Raw genomic sequence first — 27,038 nt, forward strand, 5'->3', positions numbered from 1 at the left:
GTGGGGGTGGGGGGTGGGGACGAGAGAGAGAGAGAGAGAGAGGGGGGGGGGTCGGAGACACCTGTGCAAGACATTCTGCGTCAGGCCATGCAACTGTTTTTGCTTTTGCACATGTTGGGTGAGACGTTGACTCGAGGACGACTTCGTGAACCTTCGACGGGTTGACGTCAGCGACGTCGCCACAGTAACCGCGGACCGTCCTCGATCGCAGTGTCCTCCAAAAAAAAAAACCCACAAAAACCCACCCCCCCCCCCCCCGACCTCTGGAGTCCGCTCCAGAAAGCCTTCACGCTTCCCCGGTGACAGCGCCCCCCCACCCCCACCCCCCCCCTTTACCGACACACAGCTCGGACTTGGCGGGGAAGTTAGCGAGTCCCTGCCAGGGTTGTCACAACACTAATAACTGCTAAACTTTCTGGCTGTGGTGGGGGTGGAGGGGGAGGGGGGAGGACGGGGGACGGATCTCTCATAATCCCTGTGCCGTCGAGACAAATGCTGCTGAAAAAAAAAAAAAAAAAAACCTCACCGTTCAACGTCGCCTTAAAATTGTCCTCGGTGCGTCAGAGACCTCGGCGGTCACGAAGCTCCGTGTCCCAGTTTTGGAAGAGTTGTTCGCGGGTCGTACTTTCCGACCCGCCGCTGTGTTTTTCCTCGGAGACGAGCGGGAAAGCGTCGCACGGTTTGGCGGCGGCATGCTCTTCATGCCCCTCTAAGTTTTTACCCCGCGAGTGGGAGGAAGAGCGGCGCGTTCTCCGTCGGAGCCCGCTCCTCCCGACTGACCGACCGACCGACCGACCGACCGAGCGACGGCCGGCGGCGCCTCCATCGGTCGGTCGGTCGGTCGGTCGGTCGGTCGGTCGCGCTCCTCCGCCGACCTTTTCCGAGTCGTCCGCCTGAGCACCGACGTGCAGGAATTCTCAGTTTGATGACTTCTTTGGCCCGCTTCAGGCTGGTTTTTTTCTTCAGGCTTTTCCTCTCCCGGTTCGGATCGTCTTTGAAAGAGTCGGCGACAGACTCGACGGTTCACTTTCGTGACGTTTGATGCTTTTTTTTTTCTTTTTACTTTCTCCGAGCGGCTGTCACGACGTACGGACAGAAACCTGCGTGTTTCATAACGATAGCGAGGATCCGTCGAGGCCGCGCACCTTGAAACAGGCTTTCGCCGCACAAAAGAAATGCTTCCGCTCGTTAGTCTAATTATCATTGACCCACATACCGAGCTTACGGTAATAAGCTCTTCGGTTTCCCGGCCGATTAACAAAATAAAAGCCTTCATTTCCACATTTTTATTATCTCATCTTGTTTGGAGGAATCCACTCGAGTCCATTTCGCACCTGCCTCGGGATTCGGCGAGCGGACGTCGTGTTTGCCTAAAACTGTAATGATAACGAAACTTTAAAGCTCCGCACGCAGAATTAGAAGAAAAATAGAAGTTAATATAATGCGGTGCCCGCCGTGCGGCCCTGCAGGAGCTTATTTAGCCAAATGAGAATCTTTCTGTGAAACCCAAAAGGCGCAGGAGAACTCAATGTCGTTCCATCCGGAGTTCCAGTCTGATCGTTCCCTTGCTGAGCATCGGTTTCATCCAATTAGAAACAGTAGATTAGGTCCTTCTTCCTGCCAGGAGAGCTTTCATTTCCACGCTGAAATATTGCTGATGCAGCATTTGCTGTTTAATCTGATAATCAGATCCCGAAGGACCTCCCCTTCTCCTCCTTGCCTTTCTCGTCTCCCGTGGACCTGAAGCCCTCCCCCTGCTGTTGCCCTTTTTCGGCCTCTTCCCGCTTCCCTTCAACCCTTTTCCCAGTTTTCCTTCCCTCATTTCCTCTCTCTTCCTGTCGCCATGTTTCTCTGCCAACAAAAAGAAAAGAAAAAAGAAAAGAAAAGAAAAGAAAAAGCTAAACTAAAGCTTCGCTAATGCGCCAGATTGATGGACAGGCACAGGTCCGTCGAAGCGTTGCCCTTCGATTAGGCCTCCGTGGTCACCTGGCAACAGTGTTAACGAAGTGTACCCTTCAATTAAGTCTCGCCGGTTACTCGGCAGAAGCCTGAGCGAATGAGGCGCGAGCGAAAGGTTGACGCCGCGTCGTTAACGCTGCCTTCGAGGCCTTTCGGAGTGGCTTTAATCACTCAGCCGCCGTTTAGTGCCACGCCGAACGCACAAACGCGTGTGTGTGTGTGTTGATTAGTGTGCAAGCTCACGGCTCATTGGAAGTGTTAGGTTTACAATGCCTTTGATGTTGTGAGAGGCTCTCAGACTTGTTTATGAGGTGTTCACGGTAAACCCCCCCCCCCCCCCACCCATCCTCCTCCACCCCCTCACCAAACAATACAGGCGCACGGTTTCAGCTTTTATGACAAGCCATCCATGGAAATGCTTTATTGCTTATAGAGACGGAGCGTAAATGCTTGTTTTGATGCCCGGGTCGTCACTGTAATGCCTCGAGAAGACATTGCGTTAAAAGGATGGATTCCTCTTTAGTGAAGATGCATCCTCTCCGTAATGGCGTCTAATAAAAGAGGGGGAGGCAGTAGGGAGGAAAAGTGAATTAAAGCGAGGGAAGGGAAAAGGTCTGGGCGAGGAGGGAGGAGGGAGAAGGATAATGGCAGGGTGAAGGCGAGAACGAGTGGGACGGAGAGAAAGGAAGTCCGGCCGGCTCTTCAGCCGACTAACAAGAGAGTGGGATGTTGCCTGGAGGTGATAATTAGCGGATCCTCAGAGGCTGCAGCGAACCACTCTTCTGCCCCCAGTATAGCTGCACTACAGAGGACAAACTGCACCAGTGAGAGTTTATTATTATTATTTTTTTCCTTTGGTCTGATGTGTTTTCCCCAGAGTTTTATAACTTGGAAAATCTTCTCATCACGAGAAGCTGAAACGTGTCAGTAAAACTTAAGACAGGTGACGTGTTTTCTTCTTTTCTTTTCGGGGTTGTAGCGACTCTAAAGCAAAGTCGGTCTGAAACCGATTCTGAGAAATTTCAGAGGTAAGACCTTAAAGCACTGTTTTTAAGTATCAAGTCTTAAATCGTTATAAAACAAGTCTTCAGTAAGAGGCAGCTGAGGCAACTGTCAGGGAAAGTCAATGAAAACAAGTCTCATCGAAGGTCTCCTAGTGCTTCGTACTTTTTCTGAGAAATTGAAAGGGTATAAGTCCGGTTTCAAGTGTTGTCAGAGCGAGTCTCAAGTCCAAAGCCAAGCATAACTCTCATTACAGGACGGGCTGCTCTCTAATTCAAATTGAAGGAGGAAAAGAGCTCAGTACAAAGCTTGAGGAGCAGGTCCAAGTCATGTCTGAAGGTAATGGACTCTCGTCAAAGCAAGACTCAAGTCAAGTGAGACAAGTCCAAGGTGACTCTCAAGTGAAGTCTCAAGAGAATTGAAACAGGTGAATGTTAACTCTTAAAAGGTCTCCACGCAAAACTAAAAGTCATTTCCCAAAGTCCAGTTTGACATCTTGTCCGGGGGAACACTCGAGCCCAAAAGTCAATTCCTTAATGGAATCACGCTTGAGGTAAAGTAGCACTACACGAGCGGGACTTGCGCTGAAGTCTGCAGTCTACAGGTCTTAAGCGAAAATCAATGTACAAAAAGGTCTGTTGAAATCTGTGAACTGGGTCAGGGAATAAATCGAATGGAAGCCTTTCTTTTTTTTTTGTCGTTTGTCTATTTGGGGAGGAAATTTGCACAATACCAGCAGTGAAAACAATCAATGGTTTCTTTTTAAATAAATATTTAAAAAAGATCTCAGTATTCCTCTTAATATATGTAAAAAAACCCAACAACTAACCGTTTCTAAATGTACTTCTTAAAAAAAACCTGCAATACCAATAAAAACAAAAACAAAACACTCAAATCTGACAAGTAAATGACATTCCTCTTGTAGCCTCGTTGTTTTTGTTGCCCACGAATATGTAAAAATAGCTTTAAATCTATCTGAACCGATCTGAATATGTGCACTTTAATCTGTAACACGGTGCGGAAACATCATCCACCTTTTTATAACGAGATTACTGGTGAATCCATTTTGTGTCAGCGCCGCGGAAATCATGAATCACACCGAACATCCGCTTTGTCTTTCATTTCCGTGTTGTCGAACGAGGACATGAATTGTGAGACGTACTGCACGTGTGCGTGTGTGTGTGCGTGTGTGTGTGCAAAAGGCGACTTTTGACGAGACGGTGGGACAGTAAACGGCGGCGTTACTGGGACTGATGAAAAAAATAACACTGAAATATATGAAAGCCCCCTTTTCCCCACTGCTGGTACCGGCTCTACTCGACTTCATTCCACTCGATTTCGGTACCGGGTAACTTTTCTTGATTTCGGTTCCCCCGAAACTGACGACGTCATCTTCGACGCGACACAGGCGCTCGCCGGATCCTTTCGCCGACGACCCAACGGAGGAACGTCCGCTCCTTCTCGACCGAGCGGGTTTTCCGGGTCGCCGTTAAACGAGTTGCTTAAAACAAATTTGCAGCGGCCGTCGCAGCTCGGCTGGTTGACGGCGGCGCGTTTGTGCGAAGAGGTCCGATCCCGCCAAATCGCGACGATCCTCTCTGGCCAGTCGGTGTCAGCTCGGCCAGCTTTGAACCTCAGCGGAGGCGATACCAAAAATAAGTACCGGGTACTCGTCCACGACTTCAACCCAACGAAAGAAAACAACAAAAGAACCAAAACGGGCGAAACCCCAGCCGGTACCGGCGGTGGGGGAAAAAAAAAGTGAGGGAGAGATTGTCCGGAAGTCGAAGTTTCTTGAAGACATGATTGTTTGCTGTTTTTTTTTGTTTTTTTAATATTATGGTTGTAACCATGACAACCTAACCGGTTGGAAACCCAACGAAGGTGAAAAATACCCGCGTTGTTGTACACGGCGGCGTAGAGACAAACGACCCTGTACGTTCGTTCAGGTTGTCGCGTTAGCCGTCTGTATTGTATTTGCCAACGCACAGTCGTTTCAGCACAGTAACCATCGCACACGTTGACCAGCGACTCGATATCAGATCAAAAAAGACCAACAAAAAAAACAAACACCAAACAAAAACCACACAGTTCACACAGGACGAGGTTTTGACATTATAATCTTTTACTGTCGGAACTTATAAATATCTGGTTTAAATACACTAATAAAATAGCTCGGACATTTTCATGACATGAATATATAGTAACAGCCTCCCAAAAATTGAGATACTTTGAAAAATGTCAGGGTTTACACACCTGAGCCGCAAAAAAAAAGAAGAAGAAGAGAAGATCAACAGAAAGGTTTCGGTAACAGCAGCTACACGGTAGCCGAGAGAAAGACGCACAGTCCCAGTCCTCCACAAGTTACCGCCGTCTCCACCGCGTCATCGGCACTTCAGCTTACTTGATTGAAAATGAACACTTTTGAATACACAATAGCCGGATAAATAATTAAAACCCCAACCTGGTTTTTTTTGGGGGACTGAATTATTGATGGATATTGTTGCAGGCTGGGGCTTTGAATATTTGGGAGATTGATTGCTAAGCGGTTCTATTTAATTAAGAGCTTTGATCGCAGTGGGTAACTTTTGGAGACCTGTAAATGCCGAGCAAATGATTTAGCAGTAGTGTACGCAAGTGTCCGATCGGCGAAAGACAAGTTTTACTCATAAATATATCCCACACCCTCAACCTGTACATTTGTGCCACAATTCTGTGAAGGCAAAAGGGACGTTTTTAAAGAGAAATAATCAATTATTCATGCGAGGAAATTATTCTCCCTCTTGAGAGTATTTTCCCGACAAAATCTCTTCGATGGTGCCGACGTTGTCCCGTCGCATGTTTCCGACCGAGGCACAAATTACACTTCACAAACCAGATTCACATGTCTCATTGATTAATTGCATGTCTTTGGATGCCAAATTCCTTCCAGGGTGAACTGAGCGAGGAAGAAGAGGAAAAAAAAAAAAGAAGAAGTTTATTTGTCGGTGCAAAAAAACCCAAACAACAACAACAACAACCAAAAAAAAAGAGTTTACCTGGTCGCAATTCACTTGGTTGAATTCTTACCCATGATTCAGAGCTTTAAGGGAACAAAGCGTTTTACAGTGTAGAATAAAACAACAGGACACACACACACACACGCGCGCACACACACACACACACACACACACACACACACACACACACACACACACACACACACACACACACACACGATTTCACTGGTTCCACTGCCGTAGGAAGGACTAGCAGACAAAAACAAACAAAAAATCATCCCTCCTCGGATGCTCGTGCGCGGTCAGATTCCATCTGTTACGGATGACATAACATCCATCTGGCGTGTTTAATCCAGGGCTTTTGTGTAATTTATGATCCGAGTTCATCATCTCATTCGGCATAATTCAGTCGCGATGTCCTACATTTCCCAGAATACCTTTAAACAGCCCACGCAGAGGGGTATGGGGTATGGGGAGGGGGGGGAGGGGAGGGAGGTTAAACCCCGTTGCAGCTGCGTAGGTGGTTTTCAGGGGCCGCCTCAGTCCGGGATGAACCTGCGCCTCCTCCGTAAAAAAAAAAAACCCCACACGAGATGATGGAGGATTCGTCGAAGTGTCACGGAGAGGTCGCCCCCTGGTGCATTGGAGCTGTCCTAAAACCTACATTTTGAGTTTTCCAACCACAAGGCTCCACTCAAACAACAACAACAACAGAGAAGTAAACACCAGTCGTGCGGGTCGTTTTCACGAGTTCTGCCGTTTATCGGACATTTCCAGTGCATTACAACTTTTTCGGCAATCTTTTTTGTTTTTGTTTGTTTTGTTGACATTGCCGTGCTTTCGATTTATGAATCAGAACGGCTCCTCGGGTCTTCTGGCATCGCTCGTTCCAGAGTACATGAGACAAAAAGATTTGTAGAGTTGTTGTTTTTTACGCAGCCCGATGAAAAGAGAAAAGCCGAGAGTGTGTGTGTATCTTTCGATGTAACTTTAAAACTCATTACTGCAGCCTGGCTTTAGATTTGGAGGTTTTACATACATTCTTCATTTTATAAACACAATCAATTTTTCTTATATTCATGTTTTGAAATCTCGTATTCCCTCTTGTTGACTTTGTCGATGTCTTTTATCTATTGCAGGATTGATTTAATTTTTTTTTTAAACATTTTACTGGTTCTTACATTTTCAACACGTCTCGTGTGCAATCTCCCCCAAATTTCTCTTTTCCTGCTCACATGACGTACTGTCCTGTCAGCATATGTATTTCAATTTAACTTTAAGTAAGTATATTTGTATGTCAGTTCCGTTATCTGAAATTTGTCCATCATATTGTGGGCAGTTGAACGGAGAGGTCGACCCGTAGTGACGATGTTCGGGCTTCTTTCAAGGACGAGTGGCACCAAGCACAGATTCAGGTACGTGAATGCATTTCTTGGTGGATGAGACTCAAGATTTTATGAAATTCAAAAGGAGTTCTTATGAAATATCTGCAGCTTCTGTGCTTTCATTTTACACCCACACAGGCATTTTCACAATTCTTTTTTTTTGTTTTTGCTTGATTGGACATCTTCTCAAGACTGTGTGGGAGTGCTGTCTAAATGTAAAGTGACATCTATACCTGCTATAGTAGGACAAGTGGAGCTTTGATTATTTCTAATATGTGCTGCTGGGCTTGATCCCATTAATTCTCACCACAGCTCCGACTTCCAATTTAATGTTGACCTCAGCGTGAAAAGAGGTCACGAGTGGCTGGAATCAAGTATTTCTCACCGGATTTTCATGAACAGAGTTTGAAGCAGTATTTCTCACATCTCTGCCCGTTCTGCTTCAATCTCAACTCTTTGAGTCTTCGCTGGGTCTTCGCTAACACTGAAGGATTATAAATTTTTTTTGTTTAGAGATTGATCCTTGACTGTTAGTAGAGTTTAGTACCCTACGCTGCAGTTGCACATCTGGAAGTGTAGTGACAGCTTTGAAACAACAATTTTGGGAGATGAAGTGGGCTGAAAATATATATGCCAAAGAGTGCAATACACCCGTCAGTCCACTAGAGGATGTCATGTCGGTTTCACGTTTTGCTGTGGCGGCTACGTGTCGAAAGTAAAGTGCCTTAGGTGAGAAACCACAAGGTTATGTTTAGTGTTTGGGTTGGTTTGGATAAAATGTGACAAATCTGGAACTTGTTTGTGTTTACCAGGACTACTTACCGCTTCCCAGGGTAAAAGTCCTACAATTGTTCCTACGATTGTACTTCGTCACATGACCTCCTTCTTTGACTCCAATTTGGCCCCAATATCTAATCAATGACGGGATTATTTTTAGATGGACCGCCAGAAAACTAATAAGGAAACACTTTAGCCAATTCCGCCACTATAACTTGTGTAAAAATGATAGTTGAATGGGAGTCTATGGAGCCTTTTTTGGATCCAGCCCCTAGTGGTCCTCTGTGGTATTGCAATTTAAAGGACTTCCACATCAGCCTAATTTTTCAGACCCAGAAGCAACATTTGTTTTTATGTACAGTCTATGGACATGGTATCCTCAAGTGGACTGGTGTAGGTATGATGGGTTTGGTGGTCAATCCATAGTTTCTAAAGTAAAAGTAGTTCTACAGGGTAAACCCGTGACCTCAGGATTTCTAAAATCCAGACAAGAGTTCTGAAATCACAACGATCTTTCAGGCGTGCGTCATCTTCTCCGGCACCAGCAGTTCCCGCATCACTTTCGCTCTTTTGCAAAGGTGTTACAAGAGATTGCAAAAAAGTCTCCAATCTCCTTTTCTGGATGAATCTCCTGCACTGTCTCTGAACCCCGCAAATATGGCGCCTGCCAGCGTGATCGACGGCTCCGGTTCTGATCCAATTAAATCCAAAGCACACTCTGAAACTTCTGAGGGACAGAGTTTTCTGTCACAATGCCAGTTGAAATCCCTCCGTGGTTACTCTCTATTGCACTTTCTGCCTTTTTTTTTTTTTTTTTTTTTTTGTGTGAAACTGAAAGAAATCTACAGCACCTTTCCTGCCTACACTCAGTATGCGATGATGATAATAATTCAAAACCTGTCGTTCATATCATTTTTGTAATGGATTTTGCCCGATTTTTTTCTGCCATGGGCGCTGTCATTCTTATGTATCTGCACACGAGAACCAAGGTCACTCAATTTGTTATAGTGATTGTGCGATGAGACCGAGGGGAGTTATCTTAAAACTGCGAACGGGAACCCAAAATGCATTACGGACCTCATCCTGCAATAACCGAACCTGCTCACACGATTTCACGAGCCCGTCCCCCTGGACCAAGCGACGACATTTCTCATTTCGATTGCAGAGTGGGACGTTTTTAAGAGCTCCGGACTCCATCTGCGAGTGTCTCTCGTCCCGCGTCGTTGGTATAAAACGGTTATTAGGTTACCGGTGATCCGTGTCTTACTGAAGCACATTGTTTCCTGTGCGATATTCTCTGCAGTATTGAAACTCATTTCGTTGGACACTTAAGTTTGCTGCTTGGGTCATTATGTCTAACCGGACTCTTAATTCCTCTTTCGTGTACCGGAACTCTGCGACGGTCCGTCCTGGATCTGGGTCGTTTTTTTCGGACAGAGTTACTCGCTTGAACTTAACCTCGCTTACCAGGCTAGTCCGTCACAAAAAAAAAAAAAAAAAAAAAAGGTGTTCAGATTTGCCTGACCGGTGTTATTGAGCTCACTGCGGCAGGACAGTCAGTATGTTAGTGATGGTCCATTTCTGACCGGTGCAGTCCTGAATGGCCAACTGGAAGCTGAACTCTGATTGTCTGCTCTCAACCAGCTCCAGACAGCGCTGAGAATCGATGTTCTGGATGAATCCACCCTGCAGAGAGAAACGACAAAGTTAAAAGAGGCAACAAGCTGTTTTCATCTAATGTATGAAGTACATCTGACAATAAAACTTCCCATACCGAACGGTTCGGTGATGAATACACGTACCGTTACAAACCTACTAAAACAGAGCGGTTACTGCAACAGTCAAACCAGGCACACCCACAAACGTACCTCTCTCAATAGGAGTCTATTGGAGCCACAGATTTATTGGAGCCAGCCCCCGGTGGTCCTCAGTGGTATTGCATCAGTCTATGGGACTTTTAACCAGAAGAGGTCATAAAATACTCTTCAGGCTGGTTTTCAAGTTAACACTGAAAATGTTTTATGAAAGATTTATGTTTGAGGTGTCCCAGAATTCAGTTCAATTTTGAATCTTTTGCAGTGTTACATAAACACGGTTTCAGACCTCAGTGACCAAAAAAAAACCCAACAACCCTCAGTTTAGTTGAAACACTGTCGGCTACAGAGTCCTGACATGAAATGCAGACTTAAACATAAAAACGTCAGCTTGCTCAAAGAGTAAATGACTTCATTTGAACGTAAATGCAACCATAAAAAGAAGCAGAAGTCCTCATAAGTGCACCATACTCAAAAGCACACCTTCAATTTCAATGGCAAGCCAGCAAGTCAGCATTTTCCATTAACTCCCAGTCACCTTTTTACCTAAACTTTGTGTTTCTGGATGTTTTAACAACATGCAGCCCACCAGCTGGTGGATGTGTGCTGTAAAAGATTATGAGCCGGTTTACAGCATAGCTGTCGGGCACAGCCAGTAGATATTTGACCTTGTGTTTGGAATTTCACAGCCTGTAATCACAAATTAAAACCAGTTTATTGCTTCAGGTCGAAGAGCGAGAGTCCAGACGGCAGCAGCTCCTCGGGTTCAACTCGGGTGAAGCGCATTTCTCATCAACTACACCAATTAATACATTTAGTGGGGGGAAAAAAAGTATAATTTATTCAGGTCAGGAGTCATTCATGATTCGAGTAGACTTAAAAAAAAAAAAAAAACACGTTTGGCTTCTGTGTGCTGTTTTTTTTTAACGTAATAGTTCCTATGTGGGTGAAATGCATAATTTTTGCGATGTGATAAGATCGGTCGACAACATTTAAGATCTCAAAGATCACCTCCCAGAGTTTAGAGTCGGAATTTCTTTAAATATGAAACTATCATTCACTTGGCCTCAATGAACTGATTAGAGTTCACCGTGACCTCGTGTCCCTCTCATCCGTCTGTCCCGTTCTCGTAGACGCAATGCCTCAAGAGTGCATTGAGGAAATGTCTTTGAACTCGGCAAAAAAAACACCCACTTGGTGTAACTCATGAACTTGGTGGTCAGAGGTCAAAGTCACTGTCCCGTCACATTGGCCTGTGCTCGTGAATGCGTTACGTCCGGGAACGTCTGTCACAAATGTTCAATTTAACTCAACGATGAACTGATGACATTTTGGTGGTCAAAGGTCAAAGTTCAAGGTCACTATGCGTTCACATCTGTTTCCCACCGTTATCTCAGCTGCGCCGCGAGGAAATCTGCACAAATGTTGCACAAACACACATGTTCATGAATTGCATGTAAACCAGGCGGTAATTCCAGTTGGTAATCCATCGGTAGTTTCATACATTTTTTTTTTTTTGAAGCATTCCTATAAACCCTCACTGTTTTAAGCATTTGCTGCTTTTTTTTTTCTTTCTATTTTGTATCATTGTAAACTGAAAATCTTTGCACTGCTGGTCCGCCAGGACTAGTAATCTAAAAAAGATGTAAAAATGGGTTCCGATAAATTACGTTGGAGCTTATTCAGTAGTATTTTCTATTTGTGATTGATCTATCGACTGAAATAATAACAAGCACATAAATTGATAATGACAACAACTGCTGGTTGTTCCCCTGATGATGGAACGCGTCTTCATTGTGCTGGTTTATCGGTTGTATAATGTTGCTTGGCCATCTTGAAATGTCTGCGAACAGACAGCTAATGAGATTTTCTGTATTTATTCTTTGGTGTCACAACAAATTAAGAAAGAAGCATTTCTTGAGTTTGAATGAATTCTGCCCTACTTATCTGATTCCTGCTCGCTCGGATTCGGAACACGTTTGATGTTCATTACTCAATGGGTATTGTATTATTTAATTCGCTGGTATTTAGATGTTTTGGCAGGACCGCTGACGCAATAGTTGTGCCAATAAAGCAGAAAACTGAAGTGAACTGATAAAAGGAGACAGAGGAAAGACTGAAATGCAGGAATACATTTGTACGGTATCTATGGTGTCCACTGTATGTGCGCAGACTGTTCCCAACAACGTCACTCTGAATAAGAGGCTTGCTTTCCTATCATTGAATGTGAAGCTTCTACCTCTGCCCCGTTTCTGCATGTGCGTTTGTGTGTATCTTAGTTTCTAGAACAACAGGCTGGCACCCAAAGTAGGTCCTTAGTTATTTGGCAAGAACAGTAATATGTTTTAATGAGCCTGAGCCCCGTGAGAGAGGAGACTAAACCCATTTGTGTCAAACATGCTGCGTGCTTTAGGATGGCTGCTTTGCTTTAAAATCAATATGCTTTACATCTTCCACAAATCACACACACACACACACACACACACACACACACACACACACACACACACACACACACACACACACACACACACACACACACACACACACACACACACACACACACACACACACACACACACCGAGAGGAGAACACGACAGCGTTTTGCCGTTTCTAAGCCCGCTGAACCTCCCCGCTAACCCTGTATTCTGTTCTCAAGAGGGTTTGACTACATTACAAACAATAAAAAAATAAAAATAAAAAAAGAGAAAAGAAGCGGACCGGTGCACAGCAGCAGTGGAGAGCAGTCACGTTTCTCCTCAAAGCTTTCAGCTCGCCGAAGAAGATATCGATTCCCTCGTCTGCGAGCACGGCCGCTGCCGCGGAGAGTACAGTTTGCCCACGTATCACCTGCCGATGTGGAGGCGGACCGTCGAGACGTGGGAGTAATACGCGCAATCTGCCGTGCACGTGCGCGGTCGCAAGGCTACGCCGAGACGGGGAGGGAAAGTATCTCCGAGAGTCACGCGCTGGATTTACAGCAGTTCACCTCGCTTTACGGGACACTGATCCCAGGCTAATCGCTGTAATACCGGACCACGAGTTAAATCCTATTGGATTTTTAATGATGGACCGGTTGAACCTGTTTTTTTTTTTTTTTTAAAGTTCAACACTTTTTAAGGGAGCAGTTTCATTTGAGGCAGCAAGTACACGATACTTTAAAAAAAAAAAAAAAATCCAATGAAAAGATAAAGGATGCTCTTGAATGAGATATTTTTCGTGAGCTTGTGATCTCTAAAGTGTGATTGCGTTACGGCTTATTCGCTGATGAATCCTTTCTGTTTTGACAAGTTGAATGTTAGATCCTAAATAAGGCATTAGGGAATAAGGATGGGCATTTCAAACAGGTCTACTACTCGAAATTCCCTCAAAACTATCTGATTTTTAATCGAACATTGGCCCTTAGGCTCGTCTGCTGCTGTATTTTTTTTTTTTTTTTTTGCTTGCATAATAAAAGACAAAAATACCTTCATGTACGCCCAGAAGGATGAAACGACTGCAAACGCAAATTTTCACATGACGAATTGAGAGTCTGGTTTCGCACCAGGCTCGTATTTTACCGCACTGCGTAAAATACGCTGACCCTCCGCTGGTTGTTGTTTTTTTTTTTTTTTTGGGGGGCCGTCAGAAACCTGTTTGCGCTCTGCAATACTGGGTGTGACATTTCCAACTTTTACCTCGCCCGCTGCAGTTGAGCTGCTAATGGGACATTATACCAGCGAGAGTGGGTCTTGATAGCTCTTGCTGTACACGGTGCTGCGTTGGCAGACCTCGGATCCATTACAGCGATCGCACTGATCCTTTCCTGCGGCTGAAAACCGGTCAATTGGCTTTCTCAAAGACCTGCGGCGACCTTCTGAGTGACTTCCGACAAATGTGCTTACGGGGCCTGAGCTCTACCTGCGGACGTCCCAGAGAAACGCGCCTCGGACTAAGTGTGCAGTGGCTGAGTCGGTGTTTACCCAGAAATGCACACCGTCACTCCCGTAATCATTTAAACGCATACATATAAACGCAGGCAAATATTTGGCAATTCTCCAACACCTTGTCCTCAATCTTGCAAGCGAGCCCCCCCCCCGTCCTCCCCCGCGCTTGTCATTCTGCAGAGTGCAGAGTTGGGCCGCACTATTGATTCCCTGCTATTAAGGCGGGAACACTAGTTAATCAGTCGGTCAGACAGCCAGCCGGCCAGAAAGCCGTCAGACAGTCGAGTCGGGGCGGGCGGCCGGGTGCAGGCGAGTCAAGCGATCTGTCAGCCGAGACGCTCAATCATGGAGTCGTTCACCTCGAAGGATGTGGTGAGTAAAAAGCACCCTCGCGAAAGACAAAGAGCGGAAAATGATAGAGAGCCGAGCGTGAAGCGCTTCTGTAGTTCATTCATTCATTCGTTCAAAAACCCCCCAAAAAAAACAACAACAACAACAACAACACCCCAAACCTCAGATTCTTTTCATGCTGAAATAAAAACCTGTTTCTTTTCACAAAGCAAATAATCCTTTCCCTTCCTAAACTGGGCCATCATGGATTTCCTCTGTTTGCCATAATTAAATTCTGGGTGACACATCTACAGTTTTGCATCAACAGATAACTACAAAAGAAGCACACAACCCCCCTACTGATATTCACTGGGATTAAAGCCGAGTTCACAAGCTTCAAAGTACTCTGTAGCCTTTATTATCAACTTTATTATTAAAAGTTTTATAATCTTAAAGGAAAAAAAAAAGAAGAAAGAGGCCCGCCCCTCCTCCCCCCATTGTGTTGAACCAGCTCCCAGCCTCGGCTCAGGAGGCAGATATCCTCTCTATCTTAAAGACAAAGCTTAAAACATATATTCTCGATAAAGCTTACGAGTAGCTGAAAGCTCAAAGGATTTAGAGATCTGACTCGATGTGATTGGAAACCCGACGATACTACGTCCCGCCCACCGGCAGCCGTAACCTGACAGCACCACAGGCCTGTCAATCAAACAGACACGCCCCCCAAAACTATTGCTACTTGAGGCCTCCAGAGCCTATTTATTTGGAGGCCGCCCCTAGTGGCCTTCGGTGGTATTGCACTTTAAGGCAATTTTGCATCGGCCTCATCTTTCAGACCCGGAAATTAGGTCCACTTTTATGTACAGTCTGTGGTTGAAATAGAGGACCTTCGTTGTCACGGTTACATTGATAAACAACATGGTTAAAGTTCCTGTGTTGAAGTCCAACGCTTTGTCGGTTCATCCACCCACCCAAACCTCCCTCAGTTGGTTCATCATCTGAATTTCACAGTATGGGGAATTTGAAAAAGAACTGCGTCAAAATAAAACAAATTAAACAAAACAAATAAATATAAAATAAAATGCAAATTGTGTAATTGTTGTTATATTTCTCTTATTGACTTTAAAGATACACAGCGAAGACACACTACGAGTTGCGTACTGTTGAGCTCTGACAAACGGTAACTCACAAGGTTGAAGAGATTCTCGAGTTGGAAATGTGTAGGTTTATTCTGCAGAAAATGCAGTAGTAAGAATTTTAACTTCAAAGATTTAAACAAACAAAGCAACTCGCAAAGCAGTAAAAGAAGAAAAAAACAAAAAACGGTATTTAAACACAGAAAGGTTCTTTCATGTAACAGTGCACGAGCACGAAGTAATATTTGCAGTCTGCAAACATGTCAAAAACAGCTTTCTAATTAAAAGTTTCTGAAACGCTATTGACTGAAGCCGCAGCTGTATTTGTTGTGGGGTGCAAAGAAAAACACGAGCCGCTGTTTGCAGGGTTCACAGTCTCTTGGAAAAGAAGCTGCTCATCTGGGAGAAGTTATAAATTACTGATTGTAATGAATTGAACGCGATCCGACATCAGTGAGACTTCACGAAGATCTTTTAGAAACGGCGTTGAGTGAATAGCAGGAATCCTGCACTCGAAATCCAAGATTATCTGAAAGATATACGGCAAAAAAAAAAATAATTTCAAATATGGAGCAGTGCACGCTACATCGAATAACCGTGACGGCTCCATTTTGTGTGTGTGTGTGTGTGTTTGTGTGTGTGTGTGTGTGTGTGTGTGTGTGTGTGTGGGGGGGGGCGGGGGGGTATTTTTAGAGCTGCATTCACTTCTCGGTTTGGATTCATATAGTACGCGGTGATCAATACTAAGAGCCGCTGTTTCTTTTGATGCGTCGGCTTTGATTGCATCTGAAAGCGAACCGTTCTCGCTCAGGAAGCTCTCGGGGGGGGGACGGAGGGAGGAGGGAGGGAGGAGGAGGAGGGGGGGCGCCTCCAGATAAGCTCCCAGCTTCGCTCTTCTATTGTGCCGGAGAATCTAATGAACGGTGACAATTGCAGCCGTCGTTTTTACAAAATGAAACTTTTTATTTAAAAATTTTTTTTTAATACCTTGAGGTAAGTGCAACAAAATAAAAAGCTGACAAAAGAAAATTCAACTTTTGCCACAAACAATAGCCTCGCTGTACGGAAGGAAAAAAAAAAAAAAAAAAAAAGATGCCGTCACTGTCGGGCGGGTTTCTTTTCTTTCCCTCGGTCCGTCTTGCACTCTGTCTTTTCTTTATTGAATGCTGTTTCCTCGGGGTCAAGCACAGTGCAATATTGTGAAAGATCTACTTAATAATTCACAAATACTGACTGCCCGACGCTCATGAAACGCCGCCCCCTCCCTCTTCTCCACCGCTCCTCTTTTCTTTTTTCTTTTTTTTCCAGCCCTCCCAACCGCCTCCGTTCTTTCCTTTTTGTCCTCTCATCTTTCCCTGCTCGTCTGTTTCTTTCTTCTCTCCTCCTCTGCCTACATTTTTCGACATGACTCCACCTGTATGTTCTTTACGCCTCCTCCTGCTCCCTCTCCGTCTATTGCTAAGCAGGGAAGACTTCTAACTTTAAAAGAAAAAAAAAGAATCCATAGAGATCTTCAATGTGCACTACTTTGCAGTCTAAAGATCAGAAACCCAAAACCCCCCAAAACACGTGCATGTGCGGTTACGTAGTCAATAATTAATCTCTCTTCATAATTCAGTTCTGTTTTTTTGGACTATTTATGTTGGTTGTCTGGCTAACAACGGTGTCCGAGGACCAAACCACAGAGTCTCTATTTCTGCTGCCGTACGAGTGGCATAAACACAATTACTTCTTTGGCATTAAATCAATTCTGAAACCAGATTCTTGATTAAATCAGAAACATAATTGTCGGGGTCAGTGCGGGAGCTAATCTGTATCAGCGTCCGCCCCGGGGCGAGCGCAGGGTTGACGGTAACGGGCTACCGGCCGCTGGGCGTGGAAATGACGCGATACGCGGTCGTGTGGCGACGCACGTGGCGGGACGGCGTTTCTACGACGGATCTCGTAAATCGTGGACGAGAGGAATTGGCGATCTTTAAATGATTTGGTTTGTTAAATAATCTTTCACTAAACTCTGTTCATCTGCAGAATGTAAAACACTGTCTGCATGAAGTACTTTCTATGAAACGACTGATTAAGTAACCGTGTATGTGAAAGGTGTCGCTCCGGGTTACGAACCCAAAGAGAGCTTTCATCACACTTTGTAGTATCGCTGAGCTCAATGGAGGTTTTTTTTTTTTCTTTTTTCCCTGTTGTAGCTCAAAGTTTAGTTTTTTTTCTTCTGAGCTGTCATTACAGTCAAAGCGTGTGATACACGTGTCAGTCCACTAGAGGGTACCGTGTCAGGGTTACGTTTTGCCTCGCCCGGGTAATGAAAAGTTACGCATGTGTGACCGGGATAGAAGAAGGAAATTTAAGGTGGTTGGATGGAACAAACACAGGAGTTTATTTTCTTACCCGGAAGATCGAAGTTTGAGGTCGTGAGGGAGCAAAAATCACGTGAATAAACTGCTTACGTAAGATATTTAATGCGAGTAATGCACATTAAGTAACTTTTGCAATGTACAAAACGTTACTTCTGTAAAATGACTTAATTTAAATCCGATCCATTATCTCGTTGTCGCCCCAATGAAGTCGTTTTTGTGCTTAAACCTAATCAAACTGTAACTGTGGCGCATTTAAGCTAATCCACGATCTTTTCCGAAACCGAACCGTGTCGTTTTTGGTCATCTGAAGCCAAGATAACACGACACCCTCTGGTGGACTCATGGGCGTATTACACGCCGTGGTTCGACTCTTGGTTGATCGTTAACTTCATTTCCAGCTGCTTTTCTTGAAAAGGCTTTAAAAACAAAACCTGTCAGCATCAAAAGGTCGACAGACTGAATATAAAAAAACAAAACAAAACAAAACAAAAATCCTTTTTCATCTTAAGAGCTACAAGGACACAGAATAGCAGGCTTATATTCATCATGGGAACAAGATCTGTGACCGCTGAATGTGCAAATTAACAAACGTTTGCAAGCGAGTGGACCAAGTTGTGAGCTTGTTTTTCTAGCGCCGAGTAGTCAACAAATATCCCAACATACAGCTTTGATAAATAGTTTTGCGTCCTTATTTTGGCTTCAGTTAAAGACACTGTTTTTAATGATGTACATACACAATAATTGCATTCAGGGACGCACTCTCCCAACGCAGCAAATACATCCGATATAGTTTTTTGGTTTTTCATCATAAATGAATCTGTGTTTTACCCTCAAAACATTAGATGGGATCATTTCTGTAATTGGAACAGATCAAAAAGGAAGTTTCAATAGAGACATTCATTATCCAGTAATGTCTTTATTTTATTGTTATGGAAATTTAAAACATTCTGCGACTGAGAAATTGAATTTCAATCGCATCCGGCAAATATACTGTTTTATCTCTTACCTCTTATCTTAATGAGGTAACTACTGGCGCAAAATACTGATTTGACTCATCACGAGTGAAGGAAACGTTGAATTTAACGTTTTTCATTTCAATCTTTCTCCTTCCTTTTTTTTTTTTTTTTTTTTTTTTTAACCTTTCGTACATCTAACATTTCATCTGCTCTGCCAGAAAGCTCGTAGGGGTTCAATCTCGGGGCCTTATTTGACTTCTCCGTTAAACTTTTAACGAAGAAAATGGAGACGCTTCCTGCTCCCCCCCCCCCCACCCCTGGGGATGTGCCTAATGGGTTTCCTCTCTTTGACTTCTGACATAAGTCGGAAGTGAGATTTTCTGAATCTGGCTGATGCTAATTAGAAGCGGATTCCCCTGCCAGTGTGCCCAGTAGCTACAGATACGGAGGCAACTGGGGAGCTGAAGGGATGGAGAGACGGTTATTGTTCTCTGAGGACTCTGGGACGAGGAAGGGCCCGAATGATGCTTCAGTAAGCCTCTTATTCGGTCTGATATTTGGGACAAAAAAACAACAAAAAAACAGTACACGCACACACACACACACAAAAAAAGCTTCCAAATGCACACACAGAGACCAGAGACGCCTCGGGCTCGAACACCAGCAGTTTCGTCTTTATACTAATTATCCAGCTCCCTCTACTTATCTGTCACATTTTAAGACAACATTCAAAAGTGTGACGATTAAGAAAAAAGCTTGTTAGTAGGCTTGTTAAAAAGGTAGAAACTGTGAATGTGCGAAAGCTCGTTAAACGAGCGGCGTGGATGTGCTTTTTTATAAAAAAATTTTTTTAAAGGAAATACTGGAAGAATGATCTGTGCTATGACCGAACCAGGAGAGGGAATCCTTTAAGACTCAAAACAAAGTGGAGTGGAGGTAAAAAAAAAAAAAAAGACAAAGTTTTTATAGTCCGGCAGACAAAACCAGCAGGAAACTGAAGGTACATACGGAATACAAACGAGCAAACGGATGATATCAAAGGCTGCAAACATCAACAGAGGATTTGAAAACACGTGCACGGCTGGTAAGTTTCTAACGTCTGGCTGCAGTCGTAAAATGTGCAACTCGGCTTCTTTTATTTTGTGTGCGTCTGAAACTCACCTGGCTGAACGTCCAGGTGAGCTTCATGTGCTTGGTGGCCGCGTAGCTGCACTCCAGCAGCCGCGGTCGGCTGTTCACGTCCACCAGACACTTGTTGTCGTCGTCGTCGATCGTCGGGCTCAGCACCCCCAGGTGAAGCTGCTGGGAGCTGGTGTAGTAGACGTTCTGCGAGGGGAGGGAGAAGGGGAGGTGGGGTGGTGGGGTGGTGGACGGACAAGGCTTTTAAAAGGACCAAGAATCAAGGTTCACATACGGATTTCTCTGCAATGTTATTTTCCTTTAATATATATTTCTACCCGGTTGCGTCTCAACAACATCAAGCATTCAAAAGGACGCCCGATTTATCCACTCAGTTATTGTAATATTACAATAAATGTATAACTATCAGCTACCTCGCACGCAATTCACTTTATCCCATTTTCCACTTGCAGTATGAAGCATGAAGCACCCCGTCATTCGGTTAATGGAGCGTGTTTTGAAAAAAAGAAAAGTATTTTCCGCTCACGCTTTATGTTTCTATAAGCTTGTAATTTCCAACATTTGTAACACAGACGCATCTTTTCCTGTGCGGCCTCGACATTGCCGTCAGTGTTTAATACGTGTCGTCCTTCCCATTTATATCCACGAGGAGAGAATAGAAAAACCGATTCGTATGAAGTTCAACACCTCGAGGACAAAAAAAAAAAAGCTTCCACAAAAACTGATAATAATTTTACATGATAAATATACTAAATATACAGTTACCAGCATGTATAATAAATACCATAGTTAAATAAGGACAAATTGTGAAAGTGTGCAAATCCTTAAAAACCTAAAACGTTATTTTAAAGCCGGTCTATCTGTTGCTTCATCGTGTGCACATCAGATGTTCTGAAGGAAGTGCTAAAAAGTTTGATGGCCGCCGGCGGGAATGACGTCCTGCGGCGCATCTGGTCGTAAGTCAGAGTGCTTCTGACCAGCAAATGAACCTTCATTAAGTTACAGATATATTTTTCAGGAGAGACCCAAGAACAAAACAATGCATATACTGTCAGATACTTGCTGAGCACTTTAATTAGGAAATGTATACAGTATGGACCCGGTATCACGGCAAAGTCGCGAAATAGACACGCCGGCCCGCCGCGGAAACATGCGAGATAGTCACGCTTTGCGCTGTTTAGGCGTGACAGTTACACGCTTCTGTGTAGTGTTTGCGGTTACACGCGGTTTTTAGGCGAGGAGAAATAATTGCGGTTCCGTTTTGGAAACCCCCAAAAAAAAACACAACTCAAGACAAACATGGTCACCTTCTGGATTCAAACCTCGTCTTCCCGAATGGCCTTTGCACCTGGCGTCACTGCGTCCTCTTGTGGGGTCCCCGGTAACGTGATCCAGGTCACATGACAGTTACGCGCGTGTTAGTTTCACGCTTTCAAAACGTGTAACTTTCAAACTCAAGCCCCCTGAACTCACTGTCCTGTTCACGAAACCACTTTGAGCCGTTATCATTTTGCTTTCGAGCCTTCAGAAGACGGTAAACTGCGGCCACACGGGGATCCACTCGGTCGGGCAACAACACTCAGACTTTCTGAAGTTATATCGTCTCACTTTAAAGTGCTGATTGCTCAATTTCAACATCCAAACTGTTTTCTTTAAACAATCTCCAACGAGTATCTCGGGGAAACAGACATCTTTTTTTTCCTGATTAGCAGAGTTCTGTCCTCTCTTCAAAATATACGGCACTAAAACTAAGACTGCAGCGGTAATAATGCAGTTCTGCTTCAAGTGTATATTCACAGAGGGTTTCTATGATTAGCAATTAGCTGCAGGGAGTCCTGTAAGTAGGCTAATTTTTGAATGCTAAATGTATTGTTTCTTGTGGGTTTTTTTTTTTTCCTCACCTGCAAAATTTGCCAGGTCTTTAAACAACATTTCTTCTTTTAATGTTGCGAGAAATAAAAGAGGCCACTTGTTAATGTTCTAATTAAGAAGAAAAGAAAAGAAGAAACGAAGAGGAAATGTTCAGCGGAAAGACATTAAGGAGGCAGAAGAGAGGTCAGTGAGGAAAACAAACCAAAAAAAAAGTCCATAATGGCAAAAAAAATTACTAACGGCGCAAATTTTGCATACCTGGAGAAAAGTAAAAAAAAAAAACATAAGGACATGGTAATGAATGCAAATGTTGGCCCAGTTTTGAAGCCTGCAAAACACACCTTTAAGTAGCTTGAAGAACTTCACACCATCAAGTGAGACATGCGTTTTATTCTGAGTTTTGACAGAACAGAAAAAGATGAGACGGGGGGGGGGGGGAATCACAGACTACCTGACGTGAGCAAAGCAAATGAGAAGGATCAAGGTGAAACATGAAAACCAAACAAGCCAGGAAAAAAAAAAAGAAGAAAAAGTTGAGATCAAGGAACGACGGCAGAGTAAAGCACAGAAACTCGGAACAAACGGAAAAACTCCGGCTGAGTGCTTCGACTCCGAGTGTGTGTGTGTGTGTGTGTGTGTGTGTGTGTGTGTGTGTGTGTGTGTGTGTGTGTGTGTGTGTGTGTGTGTGTGTGTGTGTGTGTGTGTGTGTGTGTGTGCGCGCGAGAGCTGCGAGCAGGTAATTGATGGGGATGATGACCGCCTTGCAGGAACAGGACATTTTCTAGATAGGAGTCATTATTAACACTGAACCAGCCACAGAGATCTTAAGTTGCCGTTAAAAACAACAACAACAACAACAACAACAACAAAACTGATTTGTTCCTCCGTGCACATACACGCTCCAAAAAGAAAAAAGAAAGAAGAGCGATTAAACCTGCATCCGTCAATAGATTGACGCTCATCTTCCAACAGAGGGCTTAATGCCGTCTCCTCTCCCGTCGCGGCTACTTAAAAAACACTAATAGAAGGATTAGCACGGCGCCGCGGTCGACAGGTAACGATCTCTCTCCTGACAGACGTACGTATTGACGAGCGCGGACGGAAGGAAAAAGCTCGTAGAGCTAGGTGGATTTTCTGGTGTTTTAATGTCCACCCCTTTTTCTTTTTTTTTTTTTTTTTTTTTTTTAGCAGAAGACATTGCGATCTGGGCGAAAATCTTTGTGCAGCGTTATCAAAAATCGGATCTAATCCTCGCAGGCAAAACTCGTTCACAGTGAACGCGTTGTACCGAACCAGGCAGACAAGTGTATGAATTGTGCCACATGTCGAGAGGAGTGTTTCACCGGAGGGCCACGGGGGACTTTGAGCCGCCGCTTTTATGTCGGATTCAAAGAGTTTCCCCGAGTTCAAAAGACCCCGAGAGGCCTCCGACACATCTTAAGGACGACGTATGGACAAGTCGGGTGTTTATAAACCCACGTGAATGTGCGGCAGGAGGTTGAAATGGCATTTGGATATTTATTCTGCGCAAAATTTGGCCTGAGGGTGGTGTTTTGTTAAAAAGGTCAGTTCAGGTTTCACCAAAACAGTAAAATAATAACGCAGAAAATCAGGCGGTTGTTGTTTTTCCTCGCGAATGCCTCAAAACGTTTCGTGCAGTACCGCCTATGGCCACTCCGGGGCTGGCTCAATAAAAAACCGGGGCTCCAGTTGACTCCCGTTCGTGAAGCGTCAACTTCTCTCATGAAGTCGATTTTTTTTTTTGTCCTTTGCTAAATTCCCTCGTTCTCATCAGTTTCCCGGTGGTCCCTCTAAAAATTAAATCCATCATTAATTAGATATTCAACTTCAAAGAGAGGTTTCCGACGTGGGTGGGCGGAGCATTAGTGTCGTCAAGGCGACGACGGCCGAAATGCCAGACCGGAGGCTTCGAAAACAAACTAATGGGACGTCGCGGTATGTTGCCACTCGGCTGTCACGCTGTCCAGCCGATAGGGATCTCAGAGGACATTAAGAGGATATTAAAAAACATTAGAAATCACTCTCTTGAGACGACGGGTCTTTTTGGACCCGTTTGTCCTGGTAGAGATGTTATTCATCCCTCTCCCCCCCCCTCTCCGATTCAGAGGTCGGTTATGTAACCCTGCCGCATTCACAATCGAGGTTACACAATTTGCAACTGTCAGTTTTCGGCCTCGGAAACGGAGGCGTATAAAGAAGAGAGAGAGAGAAAAAAAAAAAAAGGGCACCAATATTATGTTGATCTAATCCCCCCGGGTTTGGTTTGCAATGCATCACTTAAGATAGTGAAGCATTTATTCTAACTTTCTACTGCATTTTTATTCCACACCGGCTCAGTTTTTGGCTGCGATTAGAGTCTGGAAACCCCCGTTTGCTTGAAGGTTTCGCACGGCGGACCAATCGGCGGACCGGTGGGCGTGGCTGAGCGCCACGACAAAGTTCCAACGATGGTGTAAGTAGTGGAGTTAGAAAATATCAATTCATCAAAGCCGAAGCACCAGCAACGTCTAACATTTAAAAAAAAAAAAAAGCCGGCAACGGCGTTGCATTACACTTACATCGAGGGGAGGGGCTCCATTTTGCCAGTTTTGCTGATTGGTTAAAGGCAACCTCCAATAGTGGTCAATTTAACCGCGAAGACTACGAATGAAACGCCGAGAAATGACCCCCCTCCCCCCTCTCCCCACCGCACGGATCGTAGCCAAAACCGGATGTTCCCAAAGTTTGTTTGAGGTAACACCACTTTTATTATTTATTTATTATTCAACCGTAAACTAACTCCTCTTTAACCCTCCCGTTGTCCTCGGGTCAAAATGACCCGCAGCTGTGTTCAACCAAGTTCTGTTTTATTTTCATATTTTTTGGGGGGGGGATCATTGGTGACGAGGAGGCTGTGAGGGTTTCTTTAAAGAGTGATGACCGATGATCCCCCAAAAAAAATATAAAAATATAGAAATAAAATAGAACTCGGTTGAACACAGCTGCCGAGGACAACAGGAGGGTTAAAAATAATTCATAACATGATAAACCATTGTAAAAATAATAAAAAAAAAAAATCACCATTAAACTAAAAAGCGTCACACGCAAAATGAACTCTCTTCCGTCCGTCTTATAATTTGGTCTCCCGGAGATGATGACACAGTTGACACGGCCGAGATATTTACCAACCGAGCGTCTTCTCTCCGAGCGAGAGCGACTTTTCTTCTATCTGAGGCTCCTGTTGAGCTTATTACCAACAGAGAGAGATGCGGTTGGACAGCCTAATCACTGGTGTTTCTCTCAGCCATCTGCTGCGGTGCTGAGGAGACAAAACACACACACACACACAACAACAACAACACACACACACAACAACAGCTGCAAAGTTGTCTCAGAACATAATGAAGAGGTTTATCTGGACGAGTGGAGCAGAAAGATGGAGGGGGGAGCAGACGATGAGGTTAACTATAGAAAAGCTGTCATTCATAGATGCAGATAACAAATTGACGTTCTTGTTTCTACCACTGGAAAGCACACACACACACGCGCACACACACACACACACACGCAGGCGGGGAAAGCTCATTTCGGTATCGTACACCGATCACTGGTGAGCAGTTTTAATAGGCTTACAGACACAGTCATTTTGAAAATGGATTACTTCAGCGCAACGACAACCATTACAATATCTCCATTTTATAACCACCGCCTGTTAATGACCCCCCCCCAAAAAAAAAAAAATTAAGCGCCGGGCTTTCTCTATTTTCCGCTGCTCGTGACGCCTTCTGCATTATTAAGACAAAAAAAAAATGATTTTAAAAAGGCAAGAGCTGAGTGGAAATTCCCTCTTTGGATTGAGATTGTTGTGTGAAGGAAGGTTGGTGCTCGAGCCCCACTGGGAGGTTGTGAATGACTGTTTTGGTTTTTTTTCCGCCTCCCTGCTGATGGAGACGCAGACAAAACGCACTCTCGCACATCAATTTTGGCAAAGGTTAAAAGTTTTCAAAGTCCAGTAATTGGGTTTCTCTGACGCACACACACACGCACACACAGTTTGTCAAAAGTTTTGAGGGTCGGGTAATTAGTTTGAGTTTTCTTTGTACCAAACAGAGACTCCCTGGTGAAATAACTCGATCTTAAATCATGAATACACAACCGAACATTCCAGAAATCATAAATCGGTTTCTTCTAAAGTCCCTTTAAAGTAAAAGCGAGTCACTGTTGGAGTAAAGATTTTTCTCTTTCCTAAGTGTGTTTCGAAAGTGTAAACTTTGATTTAATACTGAGCGGCGACTCGGGTTTCTCTTCATAAGTGGCTGTTTTATTTTTTCCCCCCCCGTCCTTTACAATCATCAATTTCTGCTACAAGACTTCCCGCAGCTCGTTCACTTCCGCCTGAACTTACAAGTTCAATATCCTGGTTTATTTTCACTGCGTGGACACCCCCTCCCCATCCTCTCTCCACCCCCCGCCCCCACCCAAGTAAACGCACTTGCTATTCTTACGAGCACTCCCCTTCACAAACATTTATTCCAAGGCTGTAGCGGCATATCAGCGTGAAACATCTCAACAGCAAAGTCAAGTCCTCACGAAAAAGGTGAAGAGCGGTCGGTGTCCCCACAACAATAGGAATTCAAGACACACACACACACACCTGAATGCTGCCCTGCTAAACAGCCTCAAAAGGTCTAATTTTCAGACTTTATTGATCCAGCCGCAAACCAATCTTCTCAGCAAGGCCACAACAACAGAGGCGCAGATCAGATTTCTATCAACCGCTTAATTTCTAACTATTCCGTCGAATGAATATTGTCACCTGCACCGCCGCCGTTTTCCCTGAATTAGCCTCCGATAGAACGGCCACATTAACCGTCTACGTTTTTCCGAATGTGATGAAGAGACCGGTTTCCCGCTCGGAAACAATCGATGTTCGTGCAGCCACGAGGCAAAAAAACAAACAAACAAAACAACAAATGAAAGTTTCCTCTAGACAGGTGATTACCAAACCGTGGTGTGCGTACCAGCAGTGTTACACGGCAAAAAAAAAAAAAAAAAAAAAAGGCATTTTAATCTTCTTTTTATTGCAGAAAAACAGTTATTTCATACCCACATTACATTAGAGTGATGTAAGAATTAGTTGTTAATCATCTAAATATATATATATAAAAAAAATCTGATTTGAATGTGCTTGGTCATTTAAGTTGCATCACATCCAACGTGGCATAAACCTAAAATTAGCTCGACGCAGTCGGACTCGATGGCGATAACAGTGGGTTTCATTTAGAAACTCCTCTTCCTGCTAACTTTGAGTGATTTTTTTTGTGTCTCTGATGAACAAATATATTCTTTGATTGTACAAAGCCAGCCTTATGTTG

The 27,038-nt window shown here is 44.2% G+C and overlaps 1 protein-coding gene across 1 annotated transcript in view; it reads right to left on the bottom strand.

The window, feature by feature from the left end:
• Positions 1–5,064: 5,064 nt before the first annotated feature.
• Positions 5,065–27,038, bottom strand: part of galnt18a (UDP-N-acetyl-alpha-D-galactosamine:polypeptide N-acetylgalactosaminyltransferase 18a) — a 115,424-nt gene continuing 93,450 nt past the window's right edge. The window contains exons 10-11 of the mRNA XM_069714249.1: positions 19,813–19,977; positions 5,065–9,808 (exon numbers count right to left, since the gene is read on the bottom strand). Of these exons, the coding sequence (XP_069570350.1) occupies positions 9,662–9,808; positions 19,813–19,977 (312 nt within the window). The 3' untranslated portion in view covers positions 5,065–9,661. The remainder of the gene's footprint in view (positions 9,809–19,812; positions 19,978–27,038) is intronic.

The sequence above is a fragment of the Brachyistius frenatus genome, unplaced genomic scaffold (assembly GCF_029030835.1).
Source record: "Brachyistius frenatus isolate BFR_SWC_R1_liver_20210118 unplaced genomic scaffold, ASM2903083v1 Contig_129, whole genome shotgun sequence".
NCBI lineage: Eukaryota > Metazoa > Chordata > Actinopteri > Embiotocidae > Brachyistius > Brachyistius frenatus.